We start from the raw sequence: 17119 nt of genomic DNA, 5'->3' as shown, positions 1-17119 counted from the left end.
GAACCATGATCCTCAGTTCTCAGCCTCCTGAGTGGCTTGAATTACAGGTATGAGCCACCAGTGCCTGGCCCAGGTGCTCATTTTTAAAGCCTATTTAATCATCAGAGTTCCAAGAATCACAATGAAGTGCCACACTCAGGACTCAGGAACTTCAATCCTATTAACTCTGCCTGTGAATAATGAGACCCATTCAGGTTAAAAGACAATGGAAGACTCTTCAGACTGTAATTGTCCCTCTTGGGTTTCTTGTCTATTGAATGATAGCTTATATTAAACTAGTAGTTTTCTGAGTTCCTTGGTTCTGGGAGGGTGGCCATAGTTGGTAAAATTGTTTTGTTTTGATTTTTGAATTTAGTAGATATTTTTCCTTTGTTTTGCTAGGTTTTTTTTGGTGTTTTTTGTTGTTGTTGTTGTTGTTTTTTGCCAATCCTGGGACTTGGACTCCGGGCCTGAGCACTGTCCCTGGCTTCTTTTTGCTCAAGGCTAGCACTCTGCCACTTGAGCCACAGTGCCACTTCTGGCTCTTTCTATATATGTGGTACTGAGGAATTGAACCCAGGGCTTCATGTATATGAGGCAAGCACTCTTGCCACTAGGCTATATCCTCAGCCCTCTAGTAAAATTATTAAGAATGCACATTTTTAGCCATAGAGTTCTCATCCTTGGAGAGTTTTAAAATTAATTTATTTATTGTCAAAGTGATGTACCAGAGGAGATATAGTTTCATATGTAAGGTAGTGAGTACATTTCTTCAAACTTTTTACCTCCTAATTTTTCTCCCACCTTCCCTGTCCCCAATTTCTCCTCCCAGTTTTACAGTTGGTTTACAGCATATTGTCTTGTAAGTATTGCTGTTGCATTGGTTCGCCTTTTACCCTTTGTCTCCATTTTGATGTTCCCTTTCCCTTCCCTAGTTCTGATAAACGTATATATAATACCCAGGGAACCAACATCAGTTACAGTGACATCAGGGGCAAAACCTATCCTTAGAGATTTGGTTCAAGGGTTCTGAGCTGTGAAGTTATAGAATCTTCCTCTTTAATAGATATCTCAAGAAATTGAGAGTGCAGGAGGTATATAGACCTAACTTTGGTAGCTTCATTTGTTTATAAATCTAGTCTCAAGCTGCCCAATTTTCAGTTTCTTTACCCTTACAGAATTCCCAGTTCCGTTCATCCAAGGTTCTAGAACTAGCCTTCAATTCTCACCTTGGTATCTTCTTTACATCTGTGTTGTTCTTTCCTCCTGTCTCATCCCATAAAAGATAAGGAGAAAGGGATCCAGGCAAAGTTTCATACCTCTTCCATACATGCCATAGATCCTTCCCTGAAGCAGTACTGTGAAAGAAGTATGAATTTATATTTCCCTAGGCCCTTTTAATGCTATTCTGGGCAGATCTATATGGAAGAACCTGTAGGGGGTGCCATTTCCCCTTTTATCTGTAGCCCACACTTAACCTTGAGCAATCTGTCAAAAAGTTTTAGCTAAAATCTCTTGATTCCAATAAGCAAGTACATCTCGTGTCTCTTTGTCTACCTCAGATATTTTATTATCAAATGGTTCGGTGACTTCAGTTTTTTACAGAGCTCAAGGAATGTTATAATTTTGCACAAATTGGTCTTTTAATTTGTTTAAGAGGAGGAATAATACTCTAACTTTCTCTGTCCTAACCAAAAATTGGAATTCAGTTATACCTTTTTGTTTTGTAACAGTTGCTCTTAGATTTTTCATTATGCATCTTTAACTTGTCACAATAAACTTAAGTTCCTCATGGGATGCTTCCCACCTCTTGGCCTTTCTGCTCTGTAATACATTTTACTGCTATTTGTATTATAAACTCAAAAATCTATGCTTTTATTTTTTTCTCTCAGCTACCCATTTCTTTTAAAGAACTTATTTCGCTTTCATTTTTGAAAGAGATGTAGGATATGTAATCTTTAATATTTGTTTCCATCAAGACTTTTAAATCTACTTCATTGTCTTTGATTTTTATAGTTTCATATGAAGTTAGATGTTACTTTTCTTTTTCCTGATAGCCCTGCCTTATTAGTAGTTTGATCATAATTCACATTGATGTGATTTTCTTCATATTTCATCTGTATGTTGAGATTCTAGGAACTACAAATTTATAGTTTTCACCAAATTTGTAAAATGTTTGGCTTTTTCCTAATTATTTTTCTGTTCACCTTTACCTCTTTTCTTGAGGTTATACTAAGTATAAATCCCTGTGCCTGGATTATACCATAACCCCATTTTGATTTGCCCCACAGCTGTCATTTTCCCTTTTTCTTTTTAGATTTTTTGTTTTATGTAGTTTCTGTTGTGCTTCTACTGCTGTTTTCTTTTATTATTACTGTTTGCCAGTACCGGGTTTTGTGGGGGAGGGGTTGTTTTCCATAATCTTAATGTTTATTCACTTTTCTTGCTTAGCTGTTGCTCCATCATATGAGTCACACCTCCAGCCCAGTTTTTTTGCAAGTTATTTTGGAGATAAAGTCTCAAAATCTTGTCTTCCAGGGTTGGCTTCAAACTAGGATTCCCTGAGCTCAGCCATCCTGAGTAGCTAGGATTACAAGCATGAGTTACTGGCACCTTGCTTTGAATTGCCATGTTAAGTGAATATATCCTACTGCTGTATTATGAACTTGAACAATATCACTGTCTTACAATATCTAAACTACTGTTGATCTCATTCAGAAGGTCAAATTAGGTATTTTCTTATAATTCCATTTCTTCTTATGCTCATATTTTCCTCTGCTTTGTTGAATCTAGTAAGTGTAACATTGCTTTTAATGTCTTTTTTCTGCTAATTTTACCATCTTTACTGTTTGGGGGTCTGTTTGTATTGGCTAACTTTTCTCCTAAGAGTGGGCTTATATTTTTGTGTTTTGAATACCTGTTAGGTATTGTTTGGATTTTATAGGATTCCTGTTGTGTTCTGAGCTTTGTTTAATACATAGTGAAGTTACTGCAGATTAGTTTGATCCTATCAAGATGTTCTTTTGGACTTGTTATGGTCAGAGCATTTTTCCCCTAGTACCAGAGTTTGAACTCAGAATCTCCTGCTTGCTTGCTCAGCTGGTGCTCTATCACTTGATCTCACTTCCAACTCCACTTTTTTTTTTTCTGATTATTTTGGAGATGGAGACTAATGGACTTTCTACACTAGTTGGCTTCAAACCACGATCCTCCAGATACAAGCTTTCTGAATGGTTAGGACAACAGATATGAGCCACTAGTGCTTGGCCAGACCATCTTTTATCGTTAAAGTAATTTTTCCTCACTGCTGAGGAAATACTTTTCTAGGTACATTCCTCAGTACCTTCATAGATTAGGGCTCATTGGAACATAAACTACTCCCAGCCCTGTATGAACTCTGGAGATTGTTATACTTACTTTTTCTAGTGCCTTCTGTGTCTCACTTCTTTTTAGTTGTTTTCGGTGAGGCTTTCAAGGAGATGCATTTCAACCACCTTGCCATGAGTTATTTTACAATTCAGCAGGATTGTTTAGTTTTGTGTGGGTCACCTCTTCCTGCACCATATCCTGGAAACTGGCCAGTCATCAGTGTCCTTTCTGCAGTATCTGAAAGTCATCATTGCATATATTTTGCCTGATTTTCTAGTATTCAGGTGGTATTATAAATCTAGAGTGTGTTATTATCACTGCTGGAAGTAGTCTGTCCTTTCAGTTTAGCAAATTGATTCACTCTGTGTTTGATCTTTATTTCCCTCTAAATTAGGTACAACTCAGTATTCTCACAGCTATTGCATGTCTTCCTGCCCAGGTATGTCAAGAGTGGAAAATATAACATCTGTAGTGACCAGACACAGACCAAGTGGCTTTTGCTCCATAGAGTAACACTGAGATGTATGTCTTCTGCAACTGTTTCTATGGGATAAGATTTGTTGGAGTCTTACATCCAATTATTTGCTGCTAGTTCTTTTTCGCTGGCATGAAATCTGTGCTTAACTGAAAAAGTTGCTCATTTAATTTCTTATACTCCTATAATGAACTGGATGTTTGTCTCACCCCCAAAATTCCTGTGTTGAAATTCTAACCCCCGAGTTAATGATTGGGAAGTAACCTAGGTACTCCTAAAAGGAGTTCAGTGCCCTTAGAAAAGAGGCCTGAGAGGATGAAGGAGCTAGTTTGTACCTTCTTCTCTGTAGAGTACATGAAGATGCTATCAGTGAAGCAGAAAGCAGTCCCTCACCAGACATGGAACCTGCTAGTATTTTGTCTCTCAACGTCCCAGTCTGTAGGATGGTGAAAACTAAATTTCTATTGTTTATAAGCCACATAGTCGGTGACATTTTGTTATAGCACCCTGAATAGACTGTGATGGCTCCCTAGACTCAGCCTTTCTTTTTCTGCCTTGTTTCTTAAAACTGTTAAAAACAGCCTTTTAAGAGTCTGATTTCGGCTAGGCATCACTGGCTCATGCCTGTGATCCTAACTACTCAGGAGGTATTGGAGTTCAAAGCCAGCCCAGGCAGGTGTCCATGAGACTCATCTCCAATTAACCTTAAGAAAACTGGAAGCAGTGCAGTGGCTCAAGTGGTAGAGTGCTGAAGAGCTCAGGGACAGCGTTTAGCCCCAGAGTTCAAGGCCCATGACCGACCAAAAAGAACAAAAACAAAACAAAACTGATTTCACATCAGAGGATCTGCCTCAAGTGTTTCAAGTGTACAGGTATCACCAGGAACTAAATCACAGCCTGGATTAATTTGCTACAGCATGTCATCAACGATAACAATGATAAATCTTTCTCTTTGAATCTTATAAATTTAATTTTTGGTTCTCTGGCTCTCTTCAGTTTTCCTGGCATGAGAACTTTTGGAAGAAGTGTTAGGAAAAATGGGATTTTATTATACAAAATGACTGAGAATTCTAGAATGCTAGTCTTGATATAGCCAGGTTTAACTACTACTTGTGATTTTAGAACTTCAAAAGATATTCCATTAGGGCTGGGAATATGGCCTAGTGGCAAGAGTGTTTGTCTCGTGTACATGAAGCCCTGGGTTCAATTCCCCAGCACCACATATATAGAAAATGGCCAGAAGTGGCACTGTAGCTCAAGTGGCAGAGTGCTAGCCTTGAGCAAAAAGAAGCCAGGGACAGTGTTCAGACCCTGAGTTCAAGCCCCAGGACTGGCAGAAAAAAAAAAAAGATATTCTATTAATCAGAATAATATCATAATTTGGAGGAATTTATTGTTTTCAGTGTTTTCACATACATTATTACATTTATACTAATTATTACCCTTTGTGAGACAATATTCTTACAAATGATAGAGATTCAGAGACTAAGAAATAGAATTGGAATGATAGCCCAGGTCCTCTGAGTCCTTTCCTAATACTTCCATTTCTACTATATAACATCTGTGTCTTTTACATTATCTGAGCAGACATGAAGATTAGCTCACCCACAGTTCCTAATAGTCTGTATTTTGTAAATTTATATAAGATTTCTTGCCTTACATTACTTTCTCTACCTGTTTGGTGATTTTCTAAATATATTTCTCAAATATATTTCTTATAACATTAGTCTAAGGAGTTCTTAAACATTTTCTATCACTGCTTTTTTGCATATTTTTACTTTTATACTCATTAGAATTTTTAATTTTGACTACAGAGTTCTTTTTTCTCTTTTTTTTCACCTTTAAAAAGGTATTTTAGAGTCAGGCACTAGTGGCCCATGCCTCCCTACTCAGGAATGTTAAGATCTGAGGATTGCAGTTTGGAGCCAGCCTGGGCAGGAAGTCCATTAGAATCTTATCTCCAATTAACTACCAAAAAGCTGAAAGTGGAGCAGTGGCTCAAGTGGTAGAGTACTAGACTTGAGCAGGAAAGCTCAGGGACAGCATCTAACCCTGACTTCAAGTCCCAGGACTAGCAGAGAAAAAAAATACATATTTTAGGGGCTGGGCATAGAGGTTTGCATTTATAATCCCAGCCAGGAAGATCTTGGTTCAAAGCCAGCCCTGGCTAAAAGTTAGCAAGAATCTTAACTAACAAGCCAGTTGTGGTTGTACATGCATGTAATCCCAGCTGTTGGAGAGGTGTAAATAGGAAGACTGTGGTCTAAAAGTCAGCCCAAGCAAAAGCATGAAATCACACACACACACACACACACACACACACACACACACACACACACACACACACACACACACACACACACTATGAAGCATAATGAACTTGAGAATAAGGCTCAAGTGGTAAAGTGCTTAGTTGCCTAGCTAGGACAAGAATAAGTTCAAACCTCAGTACTAACCCCCCTCACAGATTTTAGTTTGTTTTCTTTTGAATTCTACCCAATTTCCAACTTAAGTTGAGATGGTTGTTTCATTTGTAATTATTTCTTTTTTTTTTTTTTGGCCAGTCCTGGGCCTTGGACTTAGGGCCTGAGCACTGTCCCTGGCTTCTTCCCGCTCAAGGCTAGCACTCTGCCACTTGAGCCACAGCGCCGCTTCTGGCCGTTTTCTGTATATGTGGTGCTGGGGAATCGAACCTAGGGCCTCGTGTATCCGAGGCAGGCACTCTTGCCACTAGGCTATATCCCCAGCCCCTGTAATTATTTCTTGTGAAGAGTAATTATTTTGGCAATTTGACATTAGTCTTAACATCTTCCTAAATACTGTGTTACTCTTTGTACTGTGAATTGTTTTGCTTCAGTTAAACATAAAACTAATCAATTCACCATACTTATCTATTGTCTACGTGGCAAAAGAAGGGAGTGGCCACCTCTACCTCATCAAAAGTTCTTCAGAGAAACAGGCTTGACTTGAGTCTTAAAGAAGGACAATACAGGCAGAAGGAATGGTGTGTCTGAGGGTCTGGAGTCAGGAAGAAGTTCTGTTTGACAGGAACATTGGAAATAAGGTAGAAAGGGTTAGGAACAAATCTAGGAGGAGGAAAAAAAAAACAACTAGAGCCAGGCACCAGTGGCTCCTGCCTATAATACTAACTACTGAGGAGGCTTAAATCTGAGGATCATGGTTCAAACCTAGCCCAGGCAGGAAAGTACATGAACCTCTTAAATGTCCAATTAACCCCTAGAAAACTGAAGTAGTGCTATGACTCAGAGGGGCAAAGCACTACCCTTGATTAGCTCAAGGACAGTGCCTAGCCCCTGAGTTCAAGCACCCATAACTGACCAAAAATAAAAAGATAAGGACTGATTGTGGTGAACTTTTTCCTACTTAAAATCTGAATTTTAATTCTGTGAGAATCATCAGCAGGCATAAGATAGGAAAGTAACTTGATCAGATTTTTATTTCAGGTGACTGCTTTGTCAGCAGTATGGAAAATAAGTGGAAAGCTGCAAAAGTAAGTTCATAATGAGGGGAGCTTGCTAAGGAATTAGTATGATATTCCAAGTGAGGTTGTGAGAAACTCAGGTGGCACTATGAATGGTTTCAGAGAGGTGAAGAAAGATGGTAAGCTGATGAAATGTACAATTTTAATGTATTATGAGTAAAAGGATATGTGTAAGCAAGTTATCTCTAATGTGATTTTTTTGTTTGTTTTCTGTTTTTACCTTGTTGGATTGTGGAGGGGACAGATCTACCCAAATGCTGCTTGGGGAAGCAGAGGAAATCTCAAACTTCATTTTGGCATGCTGTATTTAATTGTCTGCTATGCAGCCATGTAGAAGTATTCACTGGGCACTTGGGCATGTAAGTCTAGAGTTCAGAAAAAGATAGCTGCAATTCTAAATGCACAGATTCTCTATAATGTAAAGCAGTGAGAACAAAATGGAATGTGCAGGCACTGCTTTTGGAGGTGTTACAGTGGAAATATTTGAATTTATATTTACTTTCAGTTTTGGACTTAATTTTCTATTTTCATATGTGTGTTAATGAATAAAACATGACTACTAAATGTATAATACATGTGTATATATGTATATAAGAGAGTATATAAGAGCATGCCCAATATTTTCAGCTTTGATGAATGATCAACTTTGTAAATAAACTGGTTGGGAACCAGTGATCACCTGATAAGCATTTTACTTCATAATATGTAACTCTAAAAATACATATTTCTGGACCCTGTCTCTAGAGACAGTTGTATAAGAAGGAACATGAAAAAAAAATCTCTCTAATTCCTCAGATGAATCTGATACTCAGTCAGGGTTGGAAACCACAGGTTAAAACCATGTTGAGTACAAAGAGAAGATAAATAGATTGACAGTAATTTTACCAGGAACAACTTAAAAGATTTATTATCAAAAGAGAATAATAGAACAAGGAGAACTATAAAGAATACACACTTCGGACCATGAGCCAAAAGCTGAGTGAGACCCCAAGGCCCTGAGCTCAAGTTCTATCCTTTTTTTTTTTTTTTTTTGCCATTTCTGGGCTTGAACTCAGGGCCTGAGTCCTTGGCTTCTTTTTGCTCAAGGCTATTACTCTACCACTTGAGCCACAGCGCCACTTCTGGCTTTTTCTATATATGTGGTGCTGAGGAATCCAACCCAGGGCTTCATGTATACGAGGCAAGCACTTTTACCACTAGGCCATATTCCCAGCCCCTGAGCTCAAGTTCTAGTAGCAGTGGTGCATGCACACATAAAAATGGCAGATACAAGTAGATGTCACTACCCTTAGGACTAAGATAGAGTCCCTAAGGACAAGGCCATTCCTGTCAGGATTGAGATTGAAAAGAGTGACTGCAGTCACTGAATTGCTATCCTATTAGGAATGCTGAAAATCTGCCATTGTCTTGTGATGTTAAATAATTGTAGACTGGGGGCTGGAAATATGGCTTAGTGGTAGAGTGCTTGCCTTGCATACATGAAGCCCTGGGTTCGATTCCTCAACACCACATAAACACAAAAGGCCGGAAGTGGTGCTGTGGCTCAAGTGGTAGAATGCTAGCTTGAGCAAAAAGAAGGCAGAGATAGTGCTCAGGCCCTGAGTCCAAGCCCCAGGACTGGCAAAAAAAGAATTGTAGACTGTACAGATCATAGTCGTATAAATGGTAGAGGCTATAAAGACTGTTCTACATATTATATAAATCTAGAATTGGGAACTACAAAGCTAGGCATTTTATTATATAGATTGACAGGTAAATTACATTAGTATTGTTCAATAATAGATAAATATGTTGGATATCATAGACATTAGAAGAGTGAGGGAAAAGGGTATGGATAAGAATGTTCAAAGGGGTGCTGGGAATATGGCCTAGTGGCAAGAGTGCTTGCCTCACATACATGAAACCCTGAGTTCGATTCCCCAGGACCACATATATAGAAAACGGCCAGAAGTGGCGCTGTGGCTCAAGTGGCAGAGTGCTAGCCTTGAGCAAAAAGAAGCCAGGGACAGTGCTCAGGCCCTGAGTCCAAGGCCCAGGACTGGCAAAAAAAAAAAAAAAAAGAATGTTCAAAGGGGTGACATTGATAAAGATATATTGTGTTCATAAACTGGTTTGTTAAATGGCAAGTCCTTTGTACAACTATTTAAAGATAATACAAAATTATTAAAATAAAATGAAAAAAGGATAAGCATAATAGTATATGGTTTTACTTTTTGGAAAGGAAATTGTTCTCAAAAAAAGCTGTTTTCCTACCTGATGCATTGACTCATCCCCATAATCCCAGATAGCTGGGAGACAGGAATAGAGAAACATGATTTGAACCAGCCCAGGCAAAAAGTATGAGAGCCTATCTAGAAAGTAACTACAGCAGAAGGGGATAGGGGTGAGGCTTAGGTTTAAGTGATAGAGTGTTTGTCTAGCTAGCAAGTACAAGGTTCTGAGTTCAAACTCCAGTAACCACACCAACAAAAGTAGCTGTTTTCAAAGATGTGAATATGGAAGTTAATTTTACCAAGTTCCCTGAAGGTTAACCTAGCCTTTGTAGCTTTCCTACGATATCAGAGTGATGCATGTTACCAGGAACCAAAGTTGATGGTGGCACTTAGTCCATGTGATTGAAACCTGTTCCCACTGCCTTGTCTGTATTTCCCATACGCTCCCTGCCATAGTAAATGATTGGCTAGAAAATAAGAAATTGTATTTAGCATGTTTTATTTACTAAAAGAAGAGTTAATTACAAACTTTTGTGTACTTAAGGCTTGGATAGTTAATTTGCATGTCAGTAGCCAAAGTATTACTGCTATTACTTGATTTTAATGGGAGTATTCAGTAGATAAATTGTATTTGACTAACTGAAACAAGATTTCTATAAAATGAATTTTTTTTTTTTTTTTTGGCCAGTCCTGGGGCCTGGACTCAGGGCCTGAGCACTGTCCCTGGCTTCTTTTTGCTCAAGGCTAGCACTCTGCCACTTGAGCCACAGCGCCACTTCTGGCCATTTTCTGTATATGTGGTGCTGGGGAATCGAACCCAGGGCCTCATGTATACGAGGCAAGCACTCTTGCCACTAGGCCATATCCCCAGCCCCTATAAAATGAATTTTAATGAATGGTTTGGACAACTAAATTTAAAGATAGTAAGCTACCAAGTTACCTATTCTCATCTCACGAATGCTTGGCAGCTTTTGCCATGCCTCCACAGAAAAGTCAGTCTGTAGCATGCAGGTCCAGTGGACTCCGCTGCCTTCCAGAACCCCACGCCTCTTCCAAAGCTACAAGGAAAAGGCATTGCTGCCATCACCATCATCTGGTTCTCAGTACTGTTTCAAAAAATGAAAATATATGTGCCGGTAGAGTTCGTTGTCTAGTGGAAAGGATGTGTTTGGGAACAGTTTAAGAAGGCCTATGAAAAGTGTATAGAGTTCCTAGGTAGTTCACGGCAAGCCTTCAGAATTATATGACAGCATTTTCCTTGTCTATCTTTCCTATTCCACATCTGTCATGTCTCCTTTTCTTGTACCTTCTACATATTACTAATCCTTATTGGTCTTACTTTCTTTTGAATACTGGTATCTGCCATTCCTGTTTATCCTTGAACTGGAACTTACGTCCTTCCTAAGTGTGGTCAGATTTACCTTGTAAGCTTCTGCAGGGGTGAACTACATGTATGCCTTAGACACTTAAGTGGGAAACCTGTAGGAGTATGGCTAAGCTGGAGGAGTATCCTTTTGGACTTGTCTATATATACAGTTCCTCCAAGAACTTGGGAAATTTTGTAGCTGTTCCCTCTGACTCCTGTAAATGTAGCTTTTTATACATAAATACCATTTGCAAGAATTTTCCCATCCACACATAGTGATCTTCTCAGGCCATGCTCATGCTTGTAATCACAGCTGCTTAGGAGTAGAGATTGGGAGGATCAGTGTTCAAGACCAGTGAGGGATTGGGGGAAGGAGAGAAGTAGTGAGATGCCATCCCAACAAATAAGCTGGGCATAGTGAGACACAACTATAATCACAGCTGTACAGGAGAAATAGAAGGATGATTGTGGTCCCAGGCTAGTCTAAACAAAAAGTGAGACTATCTAAATGAACTAAAGGAAAAAGGGCTGGAAATGTGGCTCAAATGGTAGAGTACTTTTCTAGCTGGTGCATGCCTTGAGTTTAGACCCCTCAAAAGATCCACTCTTAACATTTGCAACAAATGAAATGTTTATACTGAAAAATGGACTCTTAGGTTATTTGTTGTGGTGAGGGTTTTTTGGACTGGAAAATAATTTCATGTTCCTTTATTTCCTTCAACTAAAACCTTCTTTAATCATGATGTGCAAACGAACTATAATTAGGATAACTTAGCTGCTTTCTGATAGGTAGAAATGGGGATAAAGTTCTTGCCACATAACGCAAGTGTTGTAGTCTGAAGTCCAGGACTACATGGCATCTCGTACATGATCAGGGCAGAGCCTCCAGCTATTACTCACAGAAGGAACCACCACCTTGTAACAGAGACCTGGCTCAGAGAGCTTCAGCACTTCAGCACATACAAGGTGATAGAATAGAAAGAGAGCTGTAAAAACTGTATCCTGTCACCAAAACTCAGTCACATGGCCAAGCCTAGCTGCACAGGAGGCTAAAAGGTTAGAAATAGTCATATAACCATATATATGGAGTAAGGGGAATATGATATAAGATGGCTATCTAGGAGTTTTTCTAATATACATATTCCAATATACATATTCGGAATCAGAGAATAAATATGAGTAAGCTGTTAATAGACAAGAGACCACTACAGTGAACAGTTCACTACAAGTGAACAGTTTGGCAAACATATTGAAACTGAGGAAGATCCAATTTGGAGCCCTAGGAAAAGTGTGCAAGCTACCAACCATTGGAGTAGTGCTGAATGAGATGTACCTTGTTCCACAACAGTCCATACATTTATTGACATCATTCTTCATGTCTACTGCCATACCACCGTGAACATGCGTAGTCTCATGTGAAATTACTTTATGGTAGTTCTTACCTTTCACACTTTTGAGACACATGAGGACATGGCATCTGTATCCAAGGATCCCACAGAATTGAGGAAGACTAAAGATAAGCATTGCAGTGAAGATAAGCACTGACAGATACACATAGGATTAATTCTGTTGTGTTGCAAAGAAGGAAAGGCTGCATGAGGGGCAAGAATAGACGTTAGCTGTATGAAGGAACAACATATACAGGATATAGATGTCAGACCCAAACCAGCACATTCTGAGAACTGTCAGGATACCAGGGAAAGCACAAAAGGCCATTCACAGTCTCTTCTGTATCCCAGAGCCTACCCTGTGCCTGTTCCATGACATCCTCTCAGATGTTGAGTGAGTACATACTTAAATAGCATCAGGTATAGGGAGAAACTGTGACAAGACAGGTGAGGAGGAACTTAGAAGCCATCCTTAGGAACTCAATGGTTATTTGGAAAGTAATAAGGAACCATAAAAGAATTTGGAATAATATGATTTGTTGTTTTAGAAAGGCTCTCTAGCAACTCTGGAAAGATCAATAGAGTTTTTTAAAAGAGAATACAGCAAGTCAAGGAATATATGTATGTGTGTACATGCATGTGTGTAATGTATATATTCTTGGACATAGATGTGCTTGTGAGTAGTCATTTGGTAGAAATGAGAGTGTTGTAGAGTTGAAACTCGGGGATTTGGGTTTAGATAAGAGGCTTCTGAAATTAAGCAATCAAGAAATGGGAATGTGCAGTTGGATAATGACTGTGGCCTAACGAGTAAAGGATGTATTTGAAAGTGATTTAGGAGATTGCAGTACACAATACTTAATGTCTAGGTATAGGTTCAAGAAGCATTAAGGAAGCGGCATTTTGAATGATTGCAAGATTTTTTTTTTGTTTTGTTTTGTTTTGTTTTGTTTTGTTTTGGCCAGTCCTGGGGCTTTGGACTCAGGGCCTGAACACTGTCCCAGGCTTCTTTTTGCTCAAGGCTAGCACTCTGCCGCTTGAGCCACAGCGCCACTTCTGGCCATTTTCTGTATATGTGGTGCTGGGGAATTGAACCCAGGGCCTCATGTATACGAGGCAATCGCTCTTGCCACTAGGCCATATCCCCAGCCCCTGATTGCAAGATTTTTATCTTGGATGACCAACTACCATTTATCATAATAGGGAATACAGGGAATAGGGAATACAGTACTGGAGCAGTTTGGTTCTCTTGAATTTCATGATTACTTGTGATTCAGCACAGCTAATGAACCTATACTTCTTAAGGAGAAGGCTAAAAAGCTGGCCAGGGAAAAGTTAGCATGAAATCCTATCTAAAGAAGAAACAAAAATCAAAGAGCTGGAGATGTGTCTTAAAAGTAATACTGGGCCTGCCTAGCATGCTCGAGTCTTTTGTAGCACAAAGTTAAATAAAACTAACCTCCAATCCAAGGAAAGTTTTCAGAAATGATAGGAAAACTGAAATGAATATATGAAGAGGTTCTATATTAGAAAGATACATTCAGAACAATTATTAAGTTATAGCCTAGGAAAACTATCAAAGTCAAAATGTTTCTGTTCCGAGCCTTTCAAGAAGGAAAAAAAATATATCAAATTACTAATAAAGGAAAATTAGGATTACATCAATATCCTTAGGAAGAATACTCAAAGGCCACAGAGAACATTTCTAAAAATTTTGTTAATGATAGTCAGATTTGAATTTGGGATCTTATACTTTGAACAAGGCTCTACTTTGAGCCAACACCTCTAGCTAGAGCAGTTATTTTTAAAAACTAGTGCAAGTTAATTTGTCCTTCAAGTATTAGGTACATTTCTTTGTGGCCATCCTGGGGCTTGAACTCAGGGCTTGGGGATTGTCCTTGAAATACTGTTATTCAAGAAAATGTTTCTCACCTTTTTATTCTAAAAGACATAAGGAATTTACTATAATTGTTTCATTTGTTCCAGTTGATTAAGAATCCATGAACCCCAAGCCAGCCTTAAAGAATGTTGCACACTTCTGTGCTCTGGGATATGATTTTCATATTTGCCAAGACTTGCATAGAACCTTGCATAAAATTTGCCGTATGCCCCCTTTTTAGCCCACTAATTGGCATTATTTAGGGCTCCAAGTAAATGTTTTTGCTACAAAAAAAGATATACCTAAACAGTAACCCCTCTATACAACACCTTTATAGTAACAAATTTTTATATTTTTTCATAAAAAAAATACTGGCTTGAAATCTGTGTTTTAAAACTTTAGATGATCATCTCAGGTCATGCAAGTGTGTTTTGGGGAGAGCACTAGCTACAATGTCTCCTTTAGAGATTGAATTCCAAATATAAAATTTTGTTATTTTCTTTTCAGAGTCTGATAAAATACCAGTGATGCGTGGACAGTGGTTTATTGATGGGACTTGGCAGCCTCTAGAAGAAGAAGAAAGCAATTTAATTGAGCAAGAACATCTCAATTGTTTTAGGGGTCACCAGATGCAGGAAAATTTTGATATTGAAATGTCAAAATCCATAGATGGAAAAGATGGTAAGACAAATTAATGCATTTATATATTTTGTGAACAAGTAAAATACTTGTAAGGTTTAGAGTAGTTGGTAAGTTTGATTTTAAAAAATTAAAAGTCAGGATAGTTAGAATTTATAAAATCCATTTTTTTTTGTGGTTTTGTTTGTTGGTTTTTTTTGTTGTTTTTTTTTTTTGAGGTCCTAGGGAATCATACCCCAGCACTATTGAGCTACACACCCTTTTCTCTGAATATCATTTTTAAAAATACTTGATTTTTATTCTGAATTTAAACTATTAGTTTCTAAACTTCAAATATGAAGGTTCATTGTATGAATGTTCCATTGCTAACACAGTTTACTATAAATATACAAATAGTTATGTTATATCCCCTGAATTCATTTTTCTAACAGTTTTCTAATTTCCCAAAAAATTTGGCCAGGCACTGGTGGCTCATACCTGTAATCCTAGCTACTCAGGAGGCTGAGATGTGAGGATTACAGTTCAAAGCCAGCCCATTAGGAAAAGTCCGATATACTCTATCTCCAATTAACCACAAAAATAAAAACAGGAGTGAAGCTGTAGCTCAAGTAATGGAGTGCTAACCTGAAGTACAAAAAGCTCAGGGACAGCGCCCACGCTCAGAGTTCAAGCTCCAGGACCAGTAAAAACAAAAAACTTTCAAAGTTAAAAACCAGAAAAAAAAAAATTTTGAGCTTACCAATTATATCAAAAGTCCAGTTTTCTTAATATTTTAATATTTGTTATATTGAATCTTAAAAGAACGTAATTGTCTTTCTGTTTCTTTGTCTTCCTAATGACAAATCAATTTCTAATTTAAATTAATCTCCTTATATTTCCTAATTCAGCATTTGGATACATTTCAGTAGTTAAAATTATTATATAATAGCTAAGTTTCTCGTGTTTTCATAATGTGCCTGAATCTTGAGTAAACTTCAAAATATGTGATAAATTTAAAACTGCTTCTGTTGTTCCATTTACTGCAGGCAGTGGGATCAACTATTCTGGTGAGTATAAATATACAGGTAGATTAGAATGTGTCAGTACTCTACATTTTATCTTTATCTAAAAGCTTCTCTTTATCCATGCCTGCCTTTATTTGGGAGGTTTCTTGCGGAGCCCTATTGAACAGAATGAATTAAAACACAAATGGAGTGATTTTTCAGAAGCAGAAAAATTCAGTATTGGTCAGGTAATGCTCAGAGTGAAGCATGAGAAACATTGTGTGCTTGAAGTGTTGCTGAAAGTGGCAGAGCAAGGAGCTGTGTACTGACGGAGGATATTTTCCTTAATGTTAATAAATCCCCATTCTATTCTCTCTTACTGTTTACTCTTACCTCTTCAAACACACATATATGTACATATTGGTCACAAGCAAGGAAGCTGCACAGTTTATAAGACACTGTTTTGTTCTTACTTGGTTGAAAGTTAGGAAAGTTGTAACTTCTGCATGAATTGGCAGTTAAATCTAACAACTTATGTAACAGTTGTATGTTACATGCAGATACTCAACTGTAGGAATTTTAAATACCTTATTTTCCTAATCAGGATGAAGGTTTTACTTATCAGTATACACAAATCAATTCAGTGTAAGAGTTGGAGGCTATATTCCTGCAGGTTGTAAGGCAAATACATAAAATATTTTTTAGCCTCCTTTCACTGCCATCAAAATAATCTCATACCTGTTGCACAGCATTTGAATGATGGATTACTTATCATTTCATTGCCATTGAGAATTTTTGAGCTTTGGATTTCCCTTTCCCCCCCCTAGTCTATTACCTCAAAAAAAGCAGTCATTAACAAACCTAATTCAACCACCTCAATTCTTCATTAATCTTATATTTTAAAAATCAAGAGCTTAGAAGAAAAAAATGAGTGTAAAATTTAAAATTATTCCACTTTCTCGTACTGTGTTCAGAATTTTTTTTTCATTTTGTAACTCATCTTGTGGAGGTTAATCATCAACTCTGCTTCATCTCTACCCATATATCTCATCTTACCCATATGGAATCTTGTTTACAAACTTTCATGTGACCTTTTTATTTCTGTTTCCTTGCCTATGGCACTAAATGTGGCAAAATATTCATTTTCCCCAAAATGCCCAAATTTAAATATATCTGGTTATAAGAACATGTTTATTTTGTGAGTAGCTTTTTAAATATATAGGATCTTATCTTTAAGGATGGTTAAGCTGTTATATTAGATGTACTGTGGTATATTGGCATATAAATTCAGCATACTTTGTCATCAACAAAGATTATGTCATATTC

General features: G+C 37.8%; 1 protein-coding gene across 7 annotated transcripts in view; it reads left to right on the top strand.

The window, feature by feature from the left end:
- Nucleotides 1–17119, top strand: part of Ddhd1 (DDHD domain containing 1) — a 68836-nt gene that overhangs the window by 9811 nt on the left and 41906 nt on the right. For 4 of the 7 annotated variants that reach the window (XM_048362958.1, XM_048362956.1, XM_048362961.1 and 1 more), the window contains exons 2-3: nucleotides 14679–14852; nucleotides 15836–15856. In XM_048362958.1, coding sequence (XP_048218915.1) covers nucleotides 14679–14852; nucleotides 15836–15856 — 195 coding nt within the window. The remainder of the gene's footprint in view (nucleotides 1–14678; nucleotides 14853–15835; nucleotides 15857–17119) is intronic. The other 3 variants (XM_048362957.1, XM_048362962.1, XM_048362960.1) reach the window with 1 other exon arrangement.

This window comes from Perognathus longimembris, chromosome 14, assembly GCF_023159225.1.
Source record: "Perognathus longimembris pacificus isolate PPM17 chromosome 14, ASM2315922v1, whole genome shotgun sequence".
Lineage (NCBI taxonomy): Eukaryota > Metazoa > Chordata > Mammalia > Rodentia > Heteromyidae > Perognathus > Perognathus longimembris.
Note: the sequence above shows the minus strand (reverse complement) of the source record. Positions and strands in the feature narration are given on the sequence as shown.